Here is a 21,124-nt window from a genome sequence, read left to right on the forward strand (position 1 = left end):
CGGAAGGAACTAGGAGTTAGAGACTTGGAAACTAGACACTTGGATAGTCAATACCTTTGTGAGCACCGGAGTACTCAAGTTACTTAGCCCACGGGCTGCGGGTGCATAGGTGTGAACTTGCGTCGGGTTTCGTCGTCGACTCCTATGGATGCCTGAAGAAAGTTGCTGACAGGCAGTCAATGAAGAGTGTCCGGTGGATTCCAAGGATGGAATCAGGAAGGAGGATGCCTGCAAGCAGAGGGGACAGAGTCTAGGTCACCAGCCAGGAGCCGGGAAGGGACCAGGAAGGAACCAGGCGATGTCGTGAAGATGCAGGTGAAGAGGTGAAGCTTGTCGCAGCAGCCACGGGTACCAGGAGGCGTCGAGGACGACCAGAACCAGGAGGCGAGCTGTCCCACGAAGGCTCTTGCTGGCGGCGTCGATGTCGAGTTAGGACCCAACAAGCCTTGGCAAGCGCAACCCACGCAGGATGGAGGACTTGCTTCTGTCGCAGACCAAGAAGGTCTGGGGTGCTTCCCTTTCACAGGGGAGCGGGTGCCAGTCTGGAGGAGCCGGACCAGCAAGGCAAAATTGAAGGTTCGTCGTCACAGAGGTCGCTAGCCAACGGGCCAGCAACCGGACAACACGTCGAGCAACTCAGGTGCAGAAGGGCCCCACGCAGAACACGTGAAGTGTGGGGAGCTGATCTTCTTTGCAGATGGTGCTCGGGATTGGGGCTTCTCAATTCCCCTAGCACAGCCTCGAGGAAGCCTCAGAAGTCGCGCTAGTCAGTTACTAGCCACTTTTCCCAAGTCGCCGGTCCCACGTCCCACGTCGCCTCCACGGGTCTCAGCTTTGCTGTAGATGTGGATCTGGTTCAGAGGTGTCTGGAAGTCACGGCGCTGGTCAGTCTCTGCAGTCGTCCCTCGTAGGATCAGTCGCAAAGCAAGCAGCGGTCGCTGGATGGTGCCTGGTTGCCCAGGGTGGTCACTCCTTGGTCACAAGGGAGATTCTTCAGTCTTCTTCCGTAGTAAAATGTCGAAGGTCCAGAGTTTCTGTTCAAGTTGCAGGTTCAGGATAATCTAAAGTCCTAGGGACTCAGCTCCCACTCTTATACTAATCTGGGGGGGCTGGGTTACCTGCTAGGTCCCGCCTATGGGTGGGACCAGGGAGGGGGATGGTTACACCCCCTTCCCTTTGTCCAGCTTTGCGCCAGGACTGGGGCTGGAGTGCCCCAGCACCGGTTTGAACTGGACTATGCATGGGACACCTTGTGTGCCCCATGCAGTGTCTCGTTTCATTCATCCCTCCCTGTCCCAATACACTAAGGCCTGTCTAGGGTGGTGCTAGCACCTCCCAAGGCAGGAAACCTATTGTCCAAGCCTCCCTCGCTGGAAGGTCTCCCAGCAGCAGGAGGTCAGACTCGTGTCTGTGGCAGCAGCGTCCATTTTGTGACGCTGGGGCTCTGGTTAACTTTAACCGGGTAGTAGGTCTTCAACATGTCTTCTCCCTCTAGAAGGGAGGAATACTATCCTCATCGCCAGAAATGGGGTGGGGGTAGCATTCCAAAGTGTTAGACACCTTACACGACATGTTTTGATAAAGCCAAACCATAGTTACCATAACCGCAAGGATTATAAGGCACTTTAAGAGTATATGGTAGGCGATATCATAGAACAGCTATAAGGACATGGTTCCGAAAGCTGCAGACAGGCTCAGCTCATGCTAGAGCACCATCTCACATGTTACCAAGCACTCTGCCTTCAGGATTGTTAAGGCCTGCCATAGGAGTGACTGATAGGTTACCCATGTGTCTATATATAAGGCAGGTATAGGAATACTACACCTAAGCAAGGGGTGATTACACGACCTTGCCCCAGCTGAGTGATCAGCCAGTTGTGTCATAATGTAAGGCCAGCCAGGGGTGGCATAATTCATGCTGCAGCCCCTGGTAGGCCTAGGGTACACCTATGCCCTGGGTACCTAAGGTACACTGTACAGGGTCCAAAAAGGTGATCCATACCAATTGGGTTATGCACCTAAAGTGCATAGTGAATTTAGAGAGAGAACAGCTGGGCTGTGGGATTAGCAGGCCCACAGCCACATCTAAGTCGAAAACCAGTGAAGCAAAAGCAAAAAGTGGGGGTGAACATAGAAAGCAGACCCTACTCTCCTACACCCTGTTCCCAAGTACCCTGTTAGTATCATCTCCCCAAGCCCAGGGAACAGTGCCCCAAATTCCCGAAGGTCTTATGGCCCAATTTGAACAATTAATGAAATCCTTAATATTACCTCTACTTGAAAGAATTAAAAATCTTACGGAAAAAATAAGGAGTCTGGAAAAGATGGCCTTAGTTAATTTTGACTCATTAAAAAATCTCGCGGCAAATTTGCCGACCCCTAGTAATCTAGAAGTAAATGGTTTAGGCCCACCTTTAGTTGTTAATATCCCAGAAGTGCCCCTTTTTAGTTCAACTGATTCTCTAATTAGGAGCCCTGATGGCCATGTACAAGACGATTTATTATTGAGAAATAGGCTATCGCACTGCAACAAAACTGGACGAAAAGAAGCTGAGGGGGAGTTAGTAAAAGACAGGGTAGAGGCGGAGCACGTAGAAAAATCTACACATCAAGGTAATTATAGTAAGACAAAAGCGAAGACTGTCCTACCATGTATTGATTTACCCCACAATCCACACCATATACTGTGGTGCTGACTGGGGTGCCCGAGCTTATAAGGGACAAAAGGGAAACCTATCTAGAGCTGAAAAAGGAGGTTATTTTTTGGCTGAATACTAATAGACCCCTCCCAGGAAAAATACATGCTGAAATTTTACATGTTCGGAGAGTAGATTGGGTTGGACATAAATTAAAGGACCTCCCTGGTGACTGCATAATAGTCAACTTTAGAGATAGACGGGCAGTGAGGTACATCTGTGATTGGAACCACCAGGGATATAACGGTGGTATCCAAACTTTGGATTTGAGTAATTTTTATCCGCCTACATATTTAGTCCCATTGAAAGCAACCTCTTGGAAGCAAGGGGGACCTATGATCGGCAATAGAGACAGGTTTGATATACCTACATTTAACCGTTTCAATATGCTACAAGGGTTGGAGGATGTTGATTGACTGGGTATGGATACTCCCTCCGTTAACCATATAACAACGCAAGGACATGTCAGATTAAAGGGAGGTTATGTCAAAAAGGGTCCAAATAATTTACAGGTGGATGATGGGTTTAGACACAGTAAAAGTATGAGGACTGAGGTGAACACACTGAAGGAGAGTAGCATAGATGTGAACATATCCCTAGCGATTGAGCAAGAGACTGGAGGTCCCAGGGATGTGTCGGATAGTGAGACTAACAATGTCCCGTGGTCAATTTTGTATTGGAATGTAGCAGGTCTAAAGTCAAAATAGAGCAACGAAAATTGGGTTAACTTAATTAATAAACACGTGATTGTTAGTCTACAAGAAACCTGGTCCACGGTGGCACATCATGTATGTGGTTATAAAACTTTTTTCTCTGCTGCTATTAGTACTTTACACGGCAGGACCAAAGGCAGGCTTTGCACATATGTGTCAAATATGTTTCATTGTATTAAAATTGACTTCGTTTTTAATGATACGTATCACCACATAATCAGGATAATTCTTGATAAAGCGTCTGGTTTGATTTTGGTAAATCTTTATAATAATGTCCCCGCAGATGCCGTGGATGATACCTTAAAAACCATGGCCAATGATATAAAAACGACTTTGCGCGGGAGAGCTAAAGATGTTTGTGTTATATGGGGTGGAGATTTTAACTGTTCAATATGTCAGAGGAGAAAGAGGAACCTGTGGAGTAATGCTAGATAATGACATTAGTTTAAGTCATTTCGAGCACACTAAGTGCGGGGACCTCTTAAATGAAATCATCTTTGACTGCGACATGGGTTTTGTGAATAGAATGGCTGGACATGAAATACCCTTCTACCCCACATTTAATGGCAGAGGGGCAAATTCAACGATTGATTTTATATTGATGTCTACTTGACAAGGGGGCAACGGTACAGGCATTCAGTATTTTGGACAACCCACTGAGTGACCATTTTCCTCTTAGTTTAGAAATTACGAGTAGGTCCAAAGATCAACGTGGAAGTTGTACTCGTAACCCTTATCTAGATAATATTGGTATGCGCAGAAAAAATGGTTATTCTTTAAAGTGAACGAAGGTGGTCCCGGATGACTTCCTCCACAACCTGATTGTGAATTGTGTCCAAAATTTTGATACTTGTTTGGATGGGAATATTGATGATGCTGACTTTATAAACTTTTTTTTAATAATTGCCACACAAATTAAAAATAGCTTATGGGTCGAATTGAAAAACCCTAAACCGAAGCAAACAAGCTGGTTTGATACGGCTTGCACTAAGGCTTATCGTAACCTCAAACACGCTTTAAAATCCCCCGATAAAGATCGCATCTTAATCAAGCATTGAGAAATATTTATAAGAAGTCCTTGAAAAAAAGAAAAGACATTTTAAAAAAGGAAGCTTGGGATACATTGTGTGAGGCATCTATGCGCCGAGATACTGCCGCTTTCTGGCGAGCAGTAAATGCCCCTTTTCTAAATGATAATACTACGGCTTAGGATAGAAGTAGCTATCACAGAGCCAGAGTGGGTGAACCATTACTCAGTATTATATACTATGGTGAGTCATGGGGAAGACATCTTAGCAAAGGTAGACTCGTGGGAGGATTCCCATTATCTGAAAACTACTCCGGACCCGGGCATTTCCTTAGTGGAGTTAATTGCAAGTTTAGAAGCTAGCTTGGGGGGGAAAAGCTCCTGGACCCGATGGGGTTCCGGTGGACCTATATAAAAACAACACCGACCTCTGGTGCCCAACTCTTTAATGCTACATATCGTACCGGTCTTCTATCCTCTTGGTGTGAGTCTATAATCGTTCCGATATTTAAGAAGGGCGATAGGGCAAGTTGTCACTGTTATCGCCCAATATCGCTCTTAGACTCCACCATTAAGATTTTCGGTCGTGTAATTTTAAACAGACTTCAAATATGGGCCGATGAACATAAAATATTCCGTGATTTACAGTACGGGTTCAGGAAAGGCCTGAGCACCATTGATCAGTGCCTGAATTTGCATGTCCTCATTGAAAAATATACCAAAGCTAAGGGTGGCAGCATATTTTTAACTTTTGTTGACTTGACGTCAGCGTTTGATTGCGTCACCCATAGCAAACTTTGGCAGATCCTCGAGAATTTAGGGGTAGAAAAGTCAATCATACATTTTCTCAAAGAACTTTATTCAGGGGCGAGTGCCAGAGTCGGGTATGGAAAAAATTGAGAATGTACAGAACCATTCAGTATTGCAAGGGGAGTGAGGCAAGGTTGTGTCCTTGCCCCTTTTCTCTTTACGCTTTATATTAATGACGTCGAGAGAACACTATTAAAGGAATGCAAGGACATGCCGATGGTGGGAAAAAGATCCGTCCCAGCGTTATTGTACGCCGATGACGCGGTCCTCATGGGTAGGACACCGTTGGCCATACAAAGTATAGTCACTTCCTTTTCTGACTTTATGGTTGGCCTTGACTTGAGGATAAAATGCTCAAAGACCTTCTGTATGACATGTGGCCCAGGGGCTAACAGAAGGAGAAAGGCAGTTTTTATTGCTTCTAGCCCAGTTGATTTTACTCCAACCTTTCCATACCTTGGCGTTCTATTTGATCACACTGGTTTATGGAATAATGCAATCAAGACAAGAAGGTTACTGTTTTGTAAATCAATAATGGCTCTAAAAAAATTTAGTAATAAGATGGGCAGGAAACTAATTGGGGAGTTGCTAACGGTTTATAGAGCAACCTGTGTTTCGATCGCCACATATGGCGCAGGACTGTGGGGGATACGCAAATGTGAAGTCGTTGCAGGTGGTAGAAAACACCTTCATGAAATATCTTTTAGCTGTCCCAGAAAGTGTGTCCACATATGTTTGCCACGCTGAACTGGGGAAACCATATCTAGAAGACATCATAAAGGTCGCTCCGGTTCTGTTATGGCATAGGGTCTGGACCACCGAGGAATGCGAATTTAACCGTACAACCCTGATTGATGTGATGAGGCTAGATAATAGCGGCAAGGTTGGTTGGTTAAGTTATGTGAAGAAATTTCTTATGGCTATAGGTCTGGCAGATTATTACGATGCCCATGTGATGATTTGTCTGAGCAGTCAGACATTCACATTTTCTTCTTCTGTAAACTTTATTTAATACCGAGGCGAAGATGGATTGTGCCAATATTAAAGATCATGGGAGTAAATCGTTGTCGTCCTGCCTTTTTAGCTGTTTTAAGATTAGATATCATTTTAACTGTTGTATCTATCTCTGCGTTTTTTAAAAATGTTTTTAAACTTCGGAAATCTATAATATTTGTGATGACATTATTGTGATTATTGTGTTCTATTGGATGAATTTATTTTCTTAAACATGTGGTTTTATTTGCACTTTTATGGTTGTTTTGTTTTAATAACCGAATAAAGTTACAATTGAATTGACTCGTGCTTTAAGTTTTGCGCCTACAAGAGTTTTATGCCCAGGTAAGACGTGTTGGTTTGTAAAGTACTTTTAGGGTCTGCACAAATCAGAGTGGAAGAGGGAGGGCATGGATGTTTGAGGATAGGGTGGTATTTGTTCGCTTTAGTTGAGTGGCAGGAATTCACCCAGAAAGCCCACAGTAAGTTGGATGCATGGGTAGTAGGGTGTTGCCCCTGACAGAGTCCTTTCATGTTGTAAAATTAGGTGTGGGTTGGGATAAATGCTGTCATCTTTTGTAGATGGGATTGTCTAATATCGGGCTAACAGATGCTTTTAACACCTACTTGGATGAGAAGTATTGATCACTTTGGAAGGCCCTTGCTATTGGCTGGGGGCTACAGCAGAGTTTGTCCAAAAGAACTGTAAAGAACTGAATATATAGATTGACAGTCATAAGTGCAAAAATTCACACTTGTGGACGTACAGGCTTCACTCTGTGCAGATAATTAGTACTCATTTGAACAGGTCTGTTGCAAGGAATTGGGTGAAGTTGGTAAGGGCTGCATAAGATATATCCATGTTATTAGAGAGGTGTTAAGTGAAACCTTGTTTTAGACTGTGTCGGATATTACTAAGATTAGGAACGCCATGAGAGTGGGAATTTGAAAAGTCCTCTATGAACTATAACCCGGCTGTGGCAGTCCATGTGGCTTTGACTGCTCACCTGTTCATATTTCCCACTTTAGGGTTGTTGTACACTCCGCTGGTTGCTCACCTGTTGATATTTGCCACTCTACCCTACTCCTTCAGCACACTCCCATCTTTTTTAGGTCTCGCCTGGCGTAGGCTGCGCGCATGCGCAGTCTCGCTGGCGAGATTTAATGAGATGTGGTATTTTCTGTAAGGGGCATTAAGCCCCGCCCCTCTTATCCATTGGCTGGCGTCACCGTTTATGCTAAACGGTGGCCAGCCATTGGAAAAGAGGTGTCGGTGACGTCTTTCTGAGCCGTCCCATTTGGATGGGCTCATCTGACTCCCGTGCGTCGTGAAAGCTTTCTTATCTTTATGGGGCCATGTGTTTCAAACACATGGCCCCATAAAGACAAGAAAGCTTTCACTACGGATGAAAGTGAAAGCCGACCGTGTTTGTGTTAGTTCTGCGCATGAGTAAGGCAGGGCAATGTTTGCGAGTTTACCTGCAGCGCTTGGGCTGAATTTCCAGGTTTCAAAGAGGTCTTAAAGGTTTAAAGATGTTTAAATGTTGCATAGCGGAAGCACGAACACACCAAAAGTCGGCGAGCATTGTTCTGGTCTCTTACACGAGTCTTGAGTCAGTTCAGGGCAGCATTTCCGTGAGGCTACCCGCAGCGCTTGGTTTCAATCTGATGTTCTAAAATGTATAAAAATTGCGCGTTGAGAGCACGGAACACACCGCCATCCGGCTAGCATTGGCCTGGTTTCATGCACGAGCCCCGAGCCCGTTCAGGACAGGGTATGGGTGGTCGATTGCAGCATGTGGTGATAATGGTCGAACGGAAGCAAATTGTCATTATGGCTTCGGGGCAGTTTTTTATTGTAAGCGTTTTATTTTATTGTCCGAGTTTAAAATGTTAACGCTTTATCTTCTTGTGCATGCAATTCAACGTGATGTGCTTGTTCGCAGTAATGGCGGCCGTCTCACATGCGAGGTGCAATTAGGGGGAATCTGCAGCGGCGCTTGGTGGCAACTCAAGCAAATGTATATGACTTTGTGGTAGTTATTGTCGAAAGGGGATGTTTTATTTGTTGTCGGAGCAATTTTCACGTTGTCAATTTTCATGATGTGCATTCACTGCAGATGCTGTACCGCCAGGACAATGCTTCCCTGCCCTGGATTGTCTTGTCCACAATTGCAGCCAAGGGTCCATGCGGCGGTAAGGGCGGACGCCTCGCTCAGTTCTGCTCATCTATGCCGAGGAGCACACTGCATTTCGGCGAGCCTCCATGATACCCGGGGGCATTTGGGCCACTAGATGGCGCTACACCAGTGTTTATCGAGTGATGATTATGACTATGAATATTACATGTTTGTGATCGGGGGGGGGTGTTTACACGTTGTCAGCATGGGAATGCTTTCTTGGCCGGGACTGACTTGCCGCGTTACGCCATCTTTCAAGCGGTAATTGCAGCCGCCTATTTGTCACGTAGGATTATTGCACATTCTGTCCAGTAACATTAGCTGCAGCTGTCTCTGTACTTCGAATTGTGAAACTGACTTATGCGGTCATAACATTTTCTGCTGCTTGTCAGGCAAAATGATTTCTTTTTGGCTGCCTCCATGCACGCCCATATAAACATATATTAGCAAAGAGACGTGTGGTATTGTATGTCTTTGTTTAGCAATGGGCACAAGAGTGGAGAATAGTTTCTATGTTTTATACGTCAAGGCAGGGCTCCGGTCCATCTCTGCGGCTCCCGTGTAGAAAGGTCTTCTCCTGACTCCGCTACCCTCCTACCAAAATGCAACAGGTGTCGCATTTACCAGAGCTTGAGCTATTGGCATTGTAAATGACAATGCCTTTTATTTATGTTTTGGCTTTTGAAACATAAATAAAACGCATTGTCATTTACAATGCCAATAGCTTAAACTCTCGTAAATGCGAGACCTATTGCATTGCAAATGCTTGTTTGCACTTCTAATGTCGCCACCCATGGTCCTTCCTTCCTTTCTTTGCTTCAATCTTCCTCCTGCTCTCCTTCCAGGATTTGCAGAACGCTGCTGTGCTCATATTTGCCAACAAGCAGGATGTGAAGAATTCCATGTCCACTTCAGAGATCTCCAAATACCTCACACTCAGTGGCATCAAGGACCACCCATGGCACATCCAGGCCTGCTGTGCTCTCACTGGGGAGGGGTGAGTGTGGCTTCTACCTTTGTGGGGGGGATCTGGTGAGTGGAGTGTTGCCTATTCAGTGTAGGAGCAGGTGTTGTCACAGGACTTCTGTTCCTCTACCATGTTGTACCACAGAGGATTGTTCCGTCTGTCTTGACGGAGGTGAGTGTACACTGTCACACAGTTGTATGCCTTTGCTGTGGAAGTGATTTGTTGTGATGTTCACTGGAACTGTATATTATATGATGTCACAATTATGCAAGTGTGTGATACCGTGATGGGTGGAATGTGAATATTGATGCAATAAGTTGTTTCCACGACTGATGACTTATAGGGGAGTGACTATAATAGGGGGGTGGGGGTGGTATGTTAGTGCCAGAGGCACTTAGGAGGGCCAGTGGTATGTATTAAATACTTGCGGGTGCATGGTGAGGTGGGGGCTGGAGGTTCCTCTTGTATCAGTTTGTGATTTTAAACTAGACTTGTGGCCCAAGCTCCCCCAAGGATGACCCTTCCGCATGCTTTTTCTGTGAATTGTCTCCACTTTGCTCTTCTCTGTGATCTCTCTGCTCTACTCCTGTCTGTTTGAGGTCTATCTTCTCTGCTTCCAAAATCTTCTGTTTAGGCTACCTGTGACAGTCACCCCAATCTCTCAACACACTTTCCAGGATGACAGTGTGCCTTCTTGCCAAAATATGGTGGCCTTAAAATGACCCTCCTGTTTCTCACCTACAGCACCACACCACTGTCCATCTCAGCTGGGTCTAATTGGTCCTGTTTGGGAATGCAAACCCAGCTACAGGCATGGTGCATAAGCAGGTGTTTTGCTTATGGAATCGGACTAGAATAAGGCTTGTGGTTAATATGAACTAAAGGCAGTCTGAATGAAAACCCAACAGATCAGCCAACCTAACGCCGGTGAATCGAGCTGTTAGGTTGTAGCTGAAGTGCGGTTAGCATGAAAAGGATGGAGATACATATATATATAGCGCATTCTTGACCCGAGGGCATCAAACGCTTCACAGAGTTAGCACCATATCCATGAGATACAGTTGGAGTAATAGCAGCTACACAGTGACGGGGAGTGACGAGGTATGAAATTGCGTAAGCCGAAATACGTAAGATGCATTCGGGGTAGAAATCGATACTTGGTGACATTTTATGACGAGATGTACGAGGGCATTGTGGGAAGATTGCAGATACAATTTTCAGGTAGTTACGGTGTACAAAATACACATCGCTTTCTATAGCACAGCTGCAATTGTACAAATTTACCAGTGAAGTAAAATAACAGCAAAACACATAATGGCAATAAATACGACAAAACGGGATGAACAGAAGTAGAGATTGGCATTGTAGGTCTGAGGTATGGTCTCTTGTGGATGGAGTTGGGGGGGAGGGGGACAGATTTCCCCAGGGTAGTGGTGCACAGATTTATTTCAGGGGGGGGGGGGAGGGGGGAAGTCTACAGGCTAGTCAGGAGCCTTTAGGTATTTGTTGAAGAGAAGCTTCAGTTTCTTCTTGACGTGAGGGAAGAGTTGACTTTCCCTCCTGTCCCGGGTGCGGGAATTCCTGGAGAAGGAGCGGGTGCGCGAAATCTTAGATTTTGGAGTGATCAAGAGTAGTATGAAATTGGTCCAGCCTGGTTAGTTTGAGTCTGTTAACCTTATCCGAGTCCACAGCAGAAGAGATGGAAGATAAACTTGTCTGTGATTCAGAATGGTGGCAGGCCCAATCCCTTCTTCCATATAACCATTGGTCAACTAAGGCAGTCTGTCAGAAGAAAGCATCCTTTTAGGAATCTGATGCTGCTCTGATAGCAACAGCACTGACTACCTTTACCGCTAAAAATAGACCTCCGTCATGGCAAACTTGCACTCGGACTGTGCTGTTACACACACAATTCGAGTTCCGTTCTTCTTGAGAGACTTGGAGGATGAGTGGTGCAGTGGGCCAACTCCTACAGATTAATGCTGCTGTCACTGAACAGAGCATCCTGGAAGGGCAGCAGCGGGTGAGTAAAGTTAATTAAACTTCAGGAAGTGATGGAGTCTAAATGCCATTCCTTGCTGTGTGAAGTCCGCTTTCGTTTATTGAGAGGGAGGAGATCTATGCAAGTACCTCATCAGGTGTCATGTAAAGAGGTCAAGAGCGCAAACATTGGCTCTGAAAGCGACCCTCCTCCTTCTCTGCTTGCGGGTCAAGGGAAAACAGCCTCCTATGTAAACGTAGAACCGTTCTCAAACCATAGTTAAAGTTCAGACTTTCTAGTGCAGGCAAAACCAACTCGTGCAGGGTCCTAGAAAACCCATGTAAATGTTTGTTGATTGGAAGCAAATTAACTTTAATGTGCAAGTAGAGTAGGAAGTGCGAATGCAGATATTGGGTACAGCTGCAAAAGTACTGCTGGAAAGGCTTCTTATTTAGTTGCAGAGGGCAGCGCTTCGAGACCCCGACAGGTGATGTGCCGCGCTATATAAACTACTAATTGTTTACCCACTTGAAGTGTTTTACCAGAACTCTTAGACTTGCACTCGGACTCCAGGATGCCTGCCACCATGGGGTAATACTCCTGGCCGTCTTGAAAAGCTTCAGAAACCGTTTTTCTGTTGAGAACCCTGTGGCTCTCTGAACTGAGCTGACCCACACTCATTTAATGTCACTACTGACTGGTCTGTCCCAGAGCCTTCACTGACATCAGTCAGACCTGCTCAAGAAGTGACTTTGCTAATCCCTGCCCAAAGAACTATGGAGCATCTAGCTCGTCCCTTCTTGCAAGAAATGCATGCTTGATTTTTAAAAGAATAAGTGCCAGGGCCCAAAGCTTTTGCTCTGAAGCGTGCAGCCAGCCTCTTCAACGCATCATCAAATAACCCCTCTCCCTCCATCTCACTCTTACAGGTTCCTGTTTTCTCTCTTAGCCATTGTTATTTCCTCTATATTTCTCCTCCTTTCCTCTTGTGTCTCTTGCTCTGGGTCAAAGTCTAATCAGGAAAAATCAGTGCCGGCTCTCAAAAAGAGGTGCCAGTGTTCACCGCCTGCAACCACCGGCTCAAATTAAGTACTGCTCTCCCAGGAAAAATCCATTCGTAAATGTATTTGGTCTACAAGGCAATCCACCTGTGTGAATCAAATTACATTGCCTCCAAGTCCAATGTGTCTATTGGCAAAGGCAGTATTGAGTACATTTTGTAACTATCAATTAAAACTATATTAACGGATTTAGTTTCTTAATGTGCAAATAGTAGTCACAGGTGTTGGAATATATAGTTTCTTAAAATTGCATACAAATGGCCGCACATTGCATACATAAGTCAGTTAATCTGTATGCGAGTACAATTTAAACATGTTCCAATTTTAGGTGAAAAGGACAGTCCCTATAAATCTAGCATACTCACAACGTACACAGCAAAAGGCCTTCTCGGTATATGGACAAGACTCTGTAAGAACTTCTCCCCCCGGTGGTGCAGTTTTGCAAAGATTTCAAAACCCACATCATCACAATGCTCTTAACTTTCTAGACTGTAGTGTATACCCCATACATAAACATGTGCTGTCTCTTCCTTTGTATCCATTTAATGGCAGAGTTCATGTCGTAAGTGTATTCTCATGTCTGTTTCCACATGTTAGCTACGAATTCCTTTTGCTTTGTACAATTTCCTGATGTTCTCGGAGCCTAGATTTGTGCTTTATGATGTAAAAGGTGACTGGAATCTAGGCCTTGTGCCCTCCCTTGAGTAGGAAGAGAGGAGTAAAAGAATAAACTAAACATCTAGATTCCCAAAAGTAATTGCTGCTGGTAGTGGTCTGGAAGACTCACTGCCACGTGCTGGAGCGCAGAGCCACTCTCTGCATTGCTTTACCCCTCCTTGTGGCATCCTGGAGTAGTCGTTCCCATACCTGCCCCTTCTTGATCCTTTTCCAAGTTGTCAGTGTTAGTAGTGTGCCAAAGCCCTCTCCTCAAACTAACTTGACTCTCAAGGTTACTCTTCTGATTGTGCTGTTGTGGACTGTAACATTGCTTTCTCTCTCTCTCGCTCTCTTTCTCTTTCTCAATTAGGTTACCGGCTGGACTGGAGTGGATGAAATCTAGACTGATGACCACAAACTGAATGCCTTTGACTGATGCCAACTGAGGAGCCCTCGTGCGGATGCCACCTGAGGATTGCCCCACAAATGCCAACTAAGGGCCGACTGGAGGCCTGCCTCGCGGATGCCAACTGAAGCTTCTATTGCATATGCCCGCTGAGTGTGTCCTTTTAATGGACCCTGGGATCCCTGTAACATTTCTAAAGGCATGCATTGTTTTGTTACTTATTATTTGTTTTATGCACAAGACTTGTGTTTTTTTGGAGAGCCTCTTCAACTTTTCTATTTTAAGACTTGGAAACCGGGTTTTTATACAAGTAATCTATTTTTGCGCATCATGGATGGAGTTTCTTTTTAAACTTACTGTTTTTGGAAAGGAGACTGACCCACAGTGTTACAGTTTAATGTTCTACATGCTGCAGAAACTAACAGGGCATCAGCTCTTGGACACACCTGATTGGCTGAAACCCAGTACTCTATGAGACTCTGCCAGTGTAACGCAGCGGCCAAGATTCTCTCAAGGGCAATTTTAATAAGTTACACAGGTATACTTTATTTTTAATGTACTTTGTACTTCCTTTTTCATACCTCTATCTAAAGAACACTTCAGATTATGAGAATGGATAGAGCCTCTCGCAGCCTATGATCAGCGGTCACTGAAGGTCTTGAAGCTACTAATCTTAAGAAAAGAACCTGCCATTGGTTGGAAAGCCTTTCATTAGGAAGGCACACAGTTTGGTTGAAAGCTATTCTTTATTGGATCTAATTGTGATGGATTATTTAGGTGGTCTGAGAACTGGTGCTATGCCCTTTTGGCAGTCATACTTTTCAGATGGACCCTTTTGTGTCACGTGGAGAAGTCTGTCTACAAGGAGAGCCGCCTCCGCTCTGTTGAAAGGAGAGTTTTTGTTTGACGCAATATGCAGATAGTTCTGAGCTGCATGTGGGTAGCTTGGCCACCCTTTGAAACTCTCCGCCCCTCGTTTTTCTGCCTCAAGTGCAGTCCGTTGTAATGATCATGGACTTCTGATGATATCATTACTACAGTCAACAATCAGAATATGTTTTGAGTGTTCTGTGTCTTTTGATAAAAGAAAGTTGGCTGTAGCCCAGTTCCCTCATTAATACCTTCTGTGACAGGCATTAATAATCTTTATTGCCCTAGTGGCTTCCCTGAGGGTGCAGTCCACTTCAGAGAAGCATTAATCAGTCATTCTTCATTTCATTCTCATGTGGCATGTACCAACACTGGATCTGCGTGTCTGCCAGGCTCGGGGTGACAGCCTCTCCGGGAATGCTGATGTTTCAGGAGATACGTACCCAAGAAACATTGTCTGCATCAGTTAGCTTGGAAGAGCATTTCCTACCTCACCAGCCCTTACACCATTTTCCTTGACGAGGCCTTGTTGCGTAGAGCCCCCACCCCCCCCCTGAGCCATGAGCACTCGGTTACCTCGAATTCTGCAAGATGCCCATAACACTGTGAGTCCATATTTTTCAGCACATGGATAGACCGCTTTTAGCAAATAATGGAACCCTGGATATTAATAAAGCCTTATGGCCCGCCATACTGGGCTATACTGACCATTAAAGGCCCAGTCCAGCGTTTAAGGCCTGAGCCAAAGACTGTGGCCTTTAACAAGGGAGCAGGAATTTAATGTCGGTATAGCTCAGCTACGGAGGGCTATAAGGCTATTAGAACATTCTGCCAGTAGAGGACAGAATGCTCTAACCAATATAACCAAGACCTCACAGAGCCCTTAGGCTCCGTAGGGCCTTTGTTCACAGCAACAGCTATGAAGGTCTACATTGGAATTTTGGAACTCCGGGCTTATACCAGCCATTAGAAGTCCGTATCCCTCCATTGCTTTCAATGAAGCTCCCAAACTTCCAGTGTTCTGATACAGGAGTAGTGAGTAGCCAACTCCATCTACACACCTCCAGCACAATTGAGCGGTACATTACAACAACTACAGTGAAAATAATGTCGTCCCAGATATACTGTGCATTGTAGTATTAAGGAGTATGGCACTGAAGCATAAGTTTGTGGGTCTGAATGATTTTAATAGGGCAAACAATATAGCTTGTGATATAAACACTCGTATTGAGTTGCTCATCACAGTATCTGTGAGCAAATCATCATGGGATGTGCAGACGGTTACACTATCTTCAGACACCAGCGCTATAATTTAAGGTCCAATATATCATGGGCTATACAGTGTCACATCGAAGAAGATATTAATCTTGTTCACTCATTGACTATCTCTAGAGAAATATATGGTCTTAATGGATTTAACCAGGCAGTTGCATATGAAAGCATTAATGTATGTACTATACCAGCATATACAAATTGGGGATAAGATGTCCACAATGTAGAGGGGTGGACTAAGAATCCGAAAACCTGGGGTAAACAGTTTCACCGTAACAGGTGATGTTTCCAAAGTTGTGCACAGCGAGTTGTCTAGCAGGAGAGATGCCTTATTCTCATTCTAAGGTTAAGGCTCACAATATCCTGATGGGTTTATATGCACACTGCAGATATGTGGCGATGTATCCAAAGTGTAGTATTATGGATATGAAAGATGCCTCCAGTTGTCACCGGTTTGTTTCACCTAGTTGCAACTCCCTCCTTCTAAAGAGGTTAACCTCTGTGTCCCTGGGCACCCTTCCCCTGGGAAAGGGCAGCCACAGGCCTGAACAGTTCCAAACCAACAGAAGAGTATGTTCAGAGGCCATTTACCGGTATGACCTCATGGAGCCGAAAAAAAAGAAATGGTGTGCGATATGTTTTTCATACCTAAAACAAGCAACTGCTTTATTTTAAAATGTGGTGTGAAATAAAGAACATTGTGGAAAAAAGATACTTGTTCATACAGCAACTGTCACTCCTTTTGTTTACAGCCAACTTTTGAGTAACCAGTTATGTTTTTTTTCTTCAGTTTTTTTGCTTGCGCACTCTCAGTGTCAGAACCCAATTAATTTAGACATGTGCTGGAATTCAACCATAACTGTACTTTCAGTATTGTGCTTCGCTTCTGTTTGTCACAATCTGCTTGCCAGTTGCAATCGGGAAAGGCAGGCTCCAAACCCCATCTTCCGGCTTTGTGATCACAGTACAGCCAGCATCTGTCATACAAAGCTGAAGGTTCCTGATGGCTGCTTGCTTGTCCTGTTTGTAAATTTCCAGTTTGCCTGATGCTGTTCGTTGTCTGCTTCACGGCTTCTTCATACAGGGATACCAAACCAGACCAATCTTCATGAGGGCCTTAGAGTGGTGTGCTGGTTGGAAAGTGCATTTCCTCATGTCCCAGGCTTGCATGCTGACTGCAGTGTAAATCATGCCATATTACTTCTGCAATGCTGCAAACTTTACATAATATAGCTTGGTATGTGAATTAGTGTGTAATGGTCTGTGCGCGCTGCTCATTAGGTTTCAGAGTTTTCCATAGCATTTATTGAGGGACACTAGGTAGCCACGTTTTAGCTAGCTTGGAGTGTTTTGATTGCAGCGTTTTTATTTTTTAGTGGGTGATCTGTAGGACTTTACATGTTGGTATCTGATTCAACAAATGAGCCTTTGGAAAGTATAACCTCCGCCTCTGTCTGGATTTTGATGCTGTTAGTATGAGGATGATTTGTGTGGAACCTGGAGCGATTTTACATGTTGTTTTGGGTTGTGCTATCGGAGGGAGTCCTCCGTTTGTGTTTTTGTGGTGTTTGGGTAAGGGTGTGGGATTGTTAGAAAACCCTCTTTATGAACTTCCGACTCCGCCGGAGTCGTGTCGACGCCGTGAGGCGGTTCCGGTACGATGTCGCTAGCCGGCCTCGGCTCGATGTCAGTTCTTGTCGACGCCGTGAGGCGGTTCCGGATCGATGTCGGCGGACTGCCTCGGCTCGATGTCAGTTCCTTTCGACGCCGTGAGGTGGTTCCGGATCGATGTCGGCGGGCGGCCTCGGCTCGATGTCAGTTCCTGTCGACGCCGTGAGGTGGTTCCGGATCGATGTCGGCGGGCGGCCTCGGCTCGATGTCGCTGGGCAGCCTCGATTCGATGTCGGTCTCCGGCGTCACAGGGACACGATCTCCCTACTTCCGGGTGTCTCCGGAGTGCGACCTCCACTCCCGACCTCCGGTGCTCTTCCCTTCAGGTTCCGGCGACTCCGGAGTGCGATCTCCACTCCCGACCTCCGGTGCTCCTTTCCTCAGGTTCCGGCGACTCCGGAGTGCGATCTCCACTCCCGACCTCCGGCACGATTCACCTCGGTCTCCGGCGACTCCGGAGGGCGGACTTCACTCCCCCGTCGACGCCGCACACTCGACCTCAGGTGACTTCCTCCTCGACCTCTGGTGTCTCCACGACCTCCGTCGGCGCCCTCTCTCGACCTCTGGCGGCTCCGGGTACGACGTCTGCTTTCCAGTCAGCGCCGCTTCTTCACCTCCGGCCCCAGGTCTCTAGGCTTCTCGGCGTCGGACTCCAGGAAGATACCAATAGACAGGTCAGGAACTTGCTGTTCTTTACTTTCAAGGCCTGTTCCGGCTGTTCAGGTCCTTGAGTTGGTTCTTCTTGACTTTATCCCACACAGGGCTCTAGGCTGGGCTCAGTCAGTAGGGACTAGTATCAAGGGTGGGTTTCTGGACCCCACTCCAGGCACAAGTTTCCACCCCTGCTGCCTCACTCCTTCCTCCTTCAGTGTTGTGCTGCTCTCCCTTCACCAGTCAGGTGCCAACTGCCTACTCCAACTGCCCACTCTGAGCTGGCTTCCCAACATTCTAAACCTGCCTCACACTGTCACAGGGTTCTAGAATGTTCTGGTAGGTTCCAGCTATGTCTCAGGTGACAATGGGTGGCCACCATTTTGTGTTTCAGGCCCTCAGACAGAAGTTCCAGGGGTAGGGAAAATGGCTCCCTGACCCTGCATCAACACTAAAAAGTCTGGTGGTTCCCAAAAAGGAAAAATACTAACAGGGTTTGAGGCAAAAGTGGGACAAAATAAATAATGATGAGGAGGGACCACCCAAAGGGCTGACAGGTCTAACACGCGTCCCCCCCAGCTGAAAGTGGGGAGAGCTACCCAACCCCTTGGGAGTTCTCATCACGAAGGCGGAAATACCTTGAGAGACCGTCTGCCTTGGCGTGGTCCACTCCAGGCCGATGTTCCACCTGAAAGTCCATTCCCTGTAGGGAGATAGACCACCTTAGCAACTTTGGATTCTCCCCCTTCATCTGCATCAGCCAACGAAGGGGTCTGTGGTCGGTCTGAACTAGGAAGTGCGAGCCAAACAGGTATGGCCGCAGCTTCTTCAGAGCCCATACCACTGCAAAGGCTTCACGCTCTATTGCACTCCACTTCTGTTCCCTGGGAAGTAGTCTCCGGGATAGGAAGACCACGGGTTGATCCAGACCCTCTTCATTGAGTTGGGATAACACTGCCCCAATGCCATGTTCTGATGCATCCGTCTGGACAATGAACTCCTTGGAAAAGTCTGGGGCCCGTAGGACCGGGGCCTCGCACATGGCTTGCTTCAGTTTTACAAAGGCCTGCTGACAAGCCTCCGTCCAGACTACCCGTCGAGGTTGTTTCTTGGACGTAAGCTCCGTGAGGGGGGCCACAATGGTACCGTATCCCTTCACGAAGCGGCGGTAATATCCGGTGGGGCCCAGAAAAGCTCGGACCTCAGTCTGTGTCTTGGGGGGTTCCCAGGCCATGATGGCCTCGATCTTCGCCTGGAGGGGTTGCACCGCTCCCCTACCCACCAAGTGTCCAAGGTACACTACCGACCCCTGCCCGATCTGGCACTTGCTGGCCTTGATCGTTAAACCAGCTTGTCTCAGGGCCTGGAGAACAGCTTGCAGGTGACGCAAGTGATCCTCCCAGCTGTTACTGAAGACGGCTATGTCATCCAGATAAGCAGCAGAGAAACTCTCCATTCCAGTGAGGATCTGGTTCACCAGATGCTGAAACGTGGCAGGTGCGTTCTTGAGCCCAAAGGGCATCACACAGAACTGGTAGTGGCCTTTGGGCGTGGAGAAGGCTGACCTTTGCCTAGCTCCGTCAGTCAGAGAGATCTGCCAGTACCCAGAAGTAAGGTCAAAGGTACTTAGATATTGGGCAGCTCCCAGCCGGTCAATCAATTCATCCGCCCTTGGGATCGGATGAGCATCAGTCTTGGTTACTGAGTTCAGTCCCCGGTAGTCCACACAGAACCTCAGTTCCGGTTGGGCACCCGGTGGTGCGGCTTTTGGTACTAGCACCACCGGACTGGACCAGGGGCTGCTGGAAGGTTCGATCACTCCTAGCTCCAGCATCTTAGTGACTTCACTGTGAATGCTGGCCTTCACCTTGTCTGACATCCGGTAGATCTTGGACTTCACAGGTGGGCTGTCTCCTGTATCCACATCATGGACGCACAGGTGAGTCCTACCCGGAACAAGGGAGAACAACGAAGAGTACTGTCCCAGTCCTCCTGCTGTTCAGGAGTTAGAGATGGGGAGAGAATCACTCCCTCCACCGACCCATCATTCTCTTGAGACGCAAACAAATCGGGGAGAGGCTCGCTTTCCACATCCTCTGCTCCGTCAGTCACCATCATCAAAATGACTTTGGGCCTCTCGTAGTGGGGTTTGAGGCGGTTGGCATGCAGCACCCGTAGGGGCTGACGAGGGGTCTTAAGATCCACCAAGTAGGTAGCCTTACCCTTCTTCTCCAATACCTCAAAAGGTCCTGACCAGCGATCCTGAAGGGCGCTAAGCTCTCCTGGTTCGATCACCCACACCTTCTGGCCAGGCTCCAATTCCACCGGGTGAGCGTTGTGGTCATACCACGCCTTCATTACTGCTTGGCTGGCCTCCAAGTTGTCAGAAGCTTGCTTCCACAACTTAGCCATTTGGCTTCGGAAGGCCAGCATGTAGCTCACCACGTCCTGGGGAAGCTTTCTGGGAGTTCTTTCCCATCCGTCTCTCACCAGGCTGAGAGGTCCACGCACAGGGTGCCCATACAAAAGCTCGAAGGGGCTGAAGCCCACTCCCTTCTGTGGCACTTCCCTGTAGGAAAACAATAGACAGGGTAGGAGGACGTCCCATTTCCTCCGCAGGCTTTCAGGCAGACTTCTAATCATGCCTTTCAAGGTTTTGTTAAACCTCTCCACCAGACCATTGGTCTGGGGGTGGTAATGAGTTGTGAACCGGTAGGTCACTCCACACTCCTTCCACATGGCCCGCATGTATGCTGACATGAAGTTGGTCCCCCTGTCGGACACAACTTCCTTGGGAAAACCCACTTGGGTAAAGATTCCCATCAGGGCCCTAGCCACAACAGGTGCTGTAATGGTCCTTAGAGGTATAGCCTCTGGGTACCGTGTGGCATGATCCACCAGAACCAGGATAAACCTGTGACCAGCTGTAGTAGGCGGATCTAATGGACCCACAATGTCGATGCCCACCCTTTCAAAGGGGGTGCTAACGACAGGAAGTGGTTCCAGGGGAGCTTTCAGCTTCACCCCTGTTTTCCCACTGGCTTGGCAAGACACACATGTCCGGCAGTAGGTGTCGGACGACACTTTCATTTGAGGCCAATAAAAGTGTGGGACAAGACGGGCGAAGGTCTTGTCTTGCCCCAGATGTCCTGCCAAGGGGATCTCGTGA

The 21,124-nt window shown here is 46.9% G+C and overlaps 1 protein-coding gene across 2 annotated transcripts in view; it reads left to right on the forward strand.

The window, feature by feature from the left end:
• Nucleotides 1-14,591, forward strand: part of LOC146770430 (ADP-ribosylation factor-like protein 5C) — a 73,372-nt gene extending 58,781 nt beyond the window's left edge. Inside the window, exons 5-7 of one of the 2 annotated variants that reach the window (XM_085640468.1) lie at nucleotides 8,360-8,435; nucleotides 9,265-9,416; nucleotides 13,456-14,591. In XM_085640468.1, coding sequence (XP_085496594.1) covers nucleotides 8,360-8,435; nucleotides 9,265-9,416; nucleotides 13,456-13,488 — 261 coding nt within the window. In that variant the 3' untranslated portion in view covers nucleotides 13,489-14,591. The remainder of the gene's footprint in view (nucleotides 1-8,359; nucleotides 8,436-9,264; nucleotides 9,417-13,455) is intronic. The other variant, XM_085640469.1, reaches the window with a different exon arrangement.
• The last annotated feature ends 6,533 nt before the right edge of the window (nucleotides 14,592-21,124 follow it).

This window comes from Triturus cristatus, unplaced genomic scaffold (genome assembly GCF_964204655.1).
Source record: "Triturus cristatus unplaced genomic scaffold, aTriCri1.1 SCAFFOLD_194, whole genome shotgun sequence".
Lineage (NCBI taxonomy): Eukaryota > Metazoa > Chordata > Amphibia > Caudata > Salamandridae > Triturus > Triturus cristatus.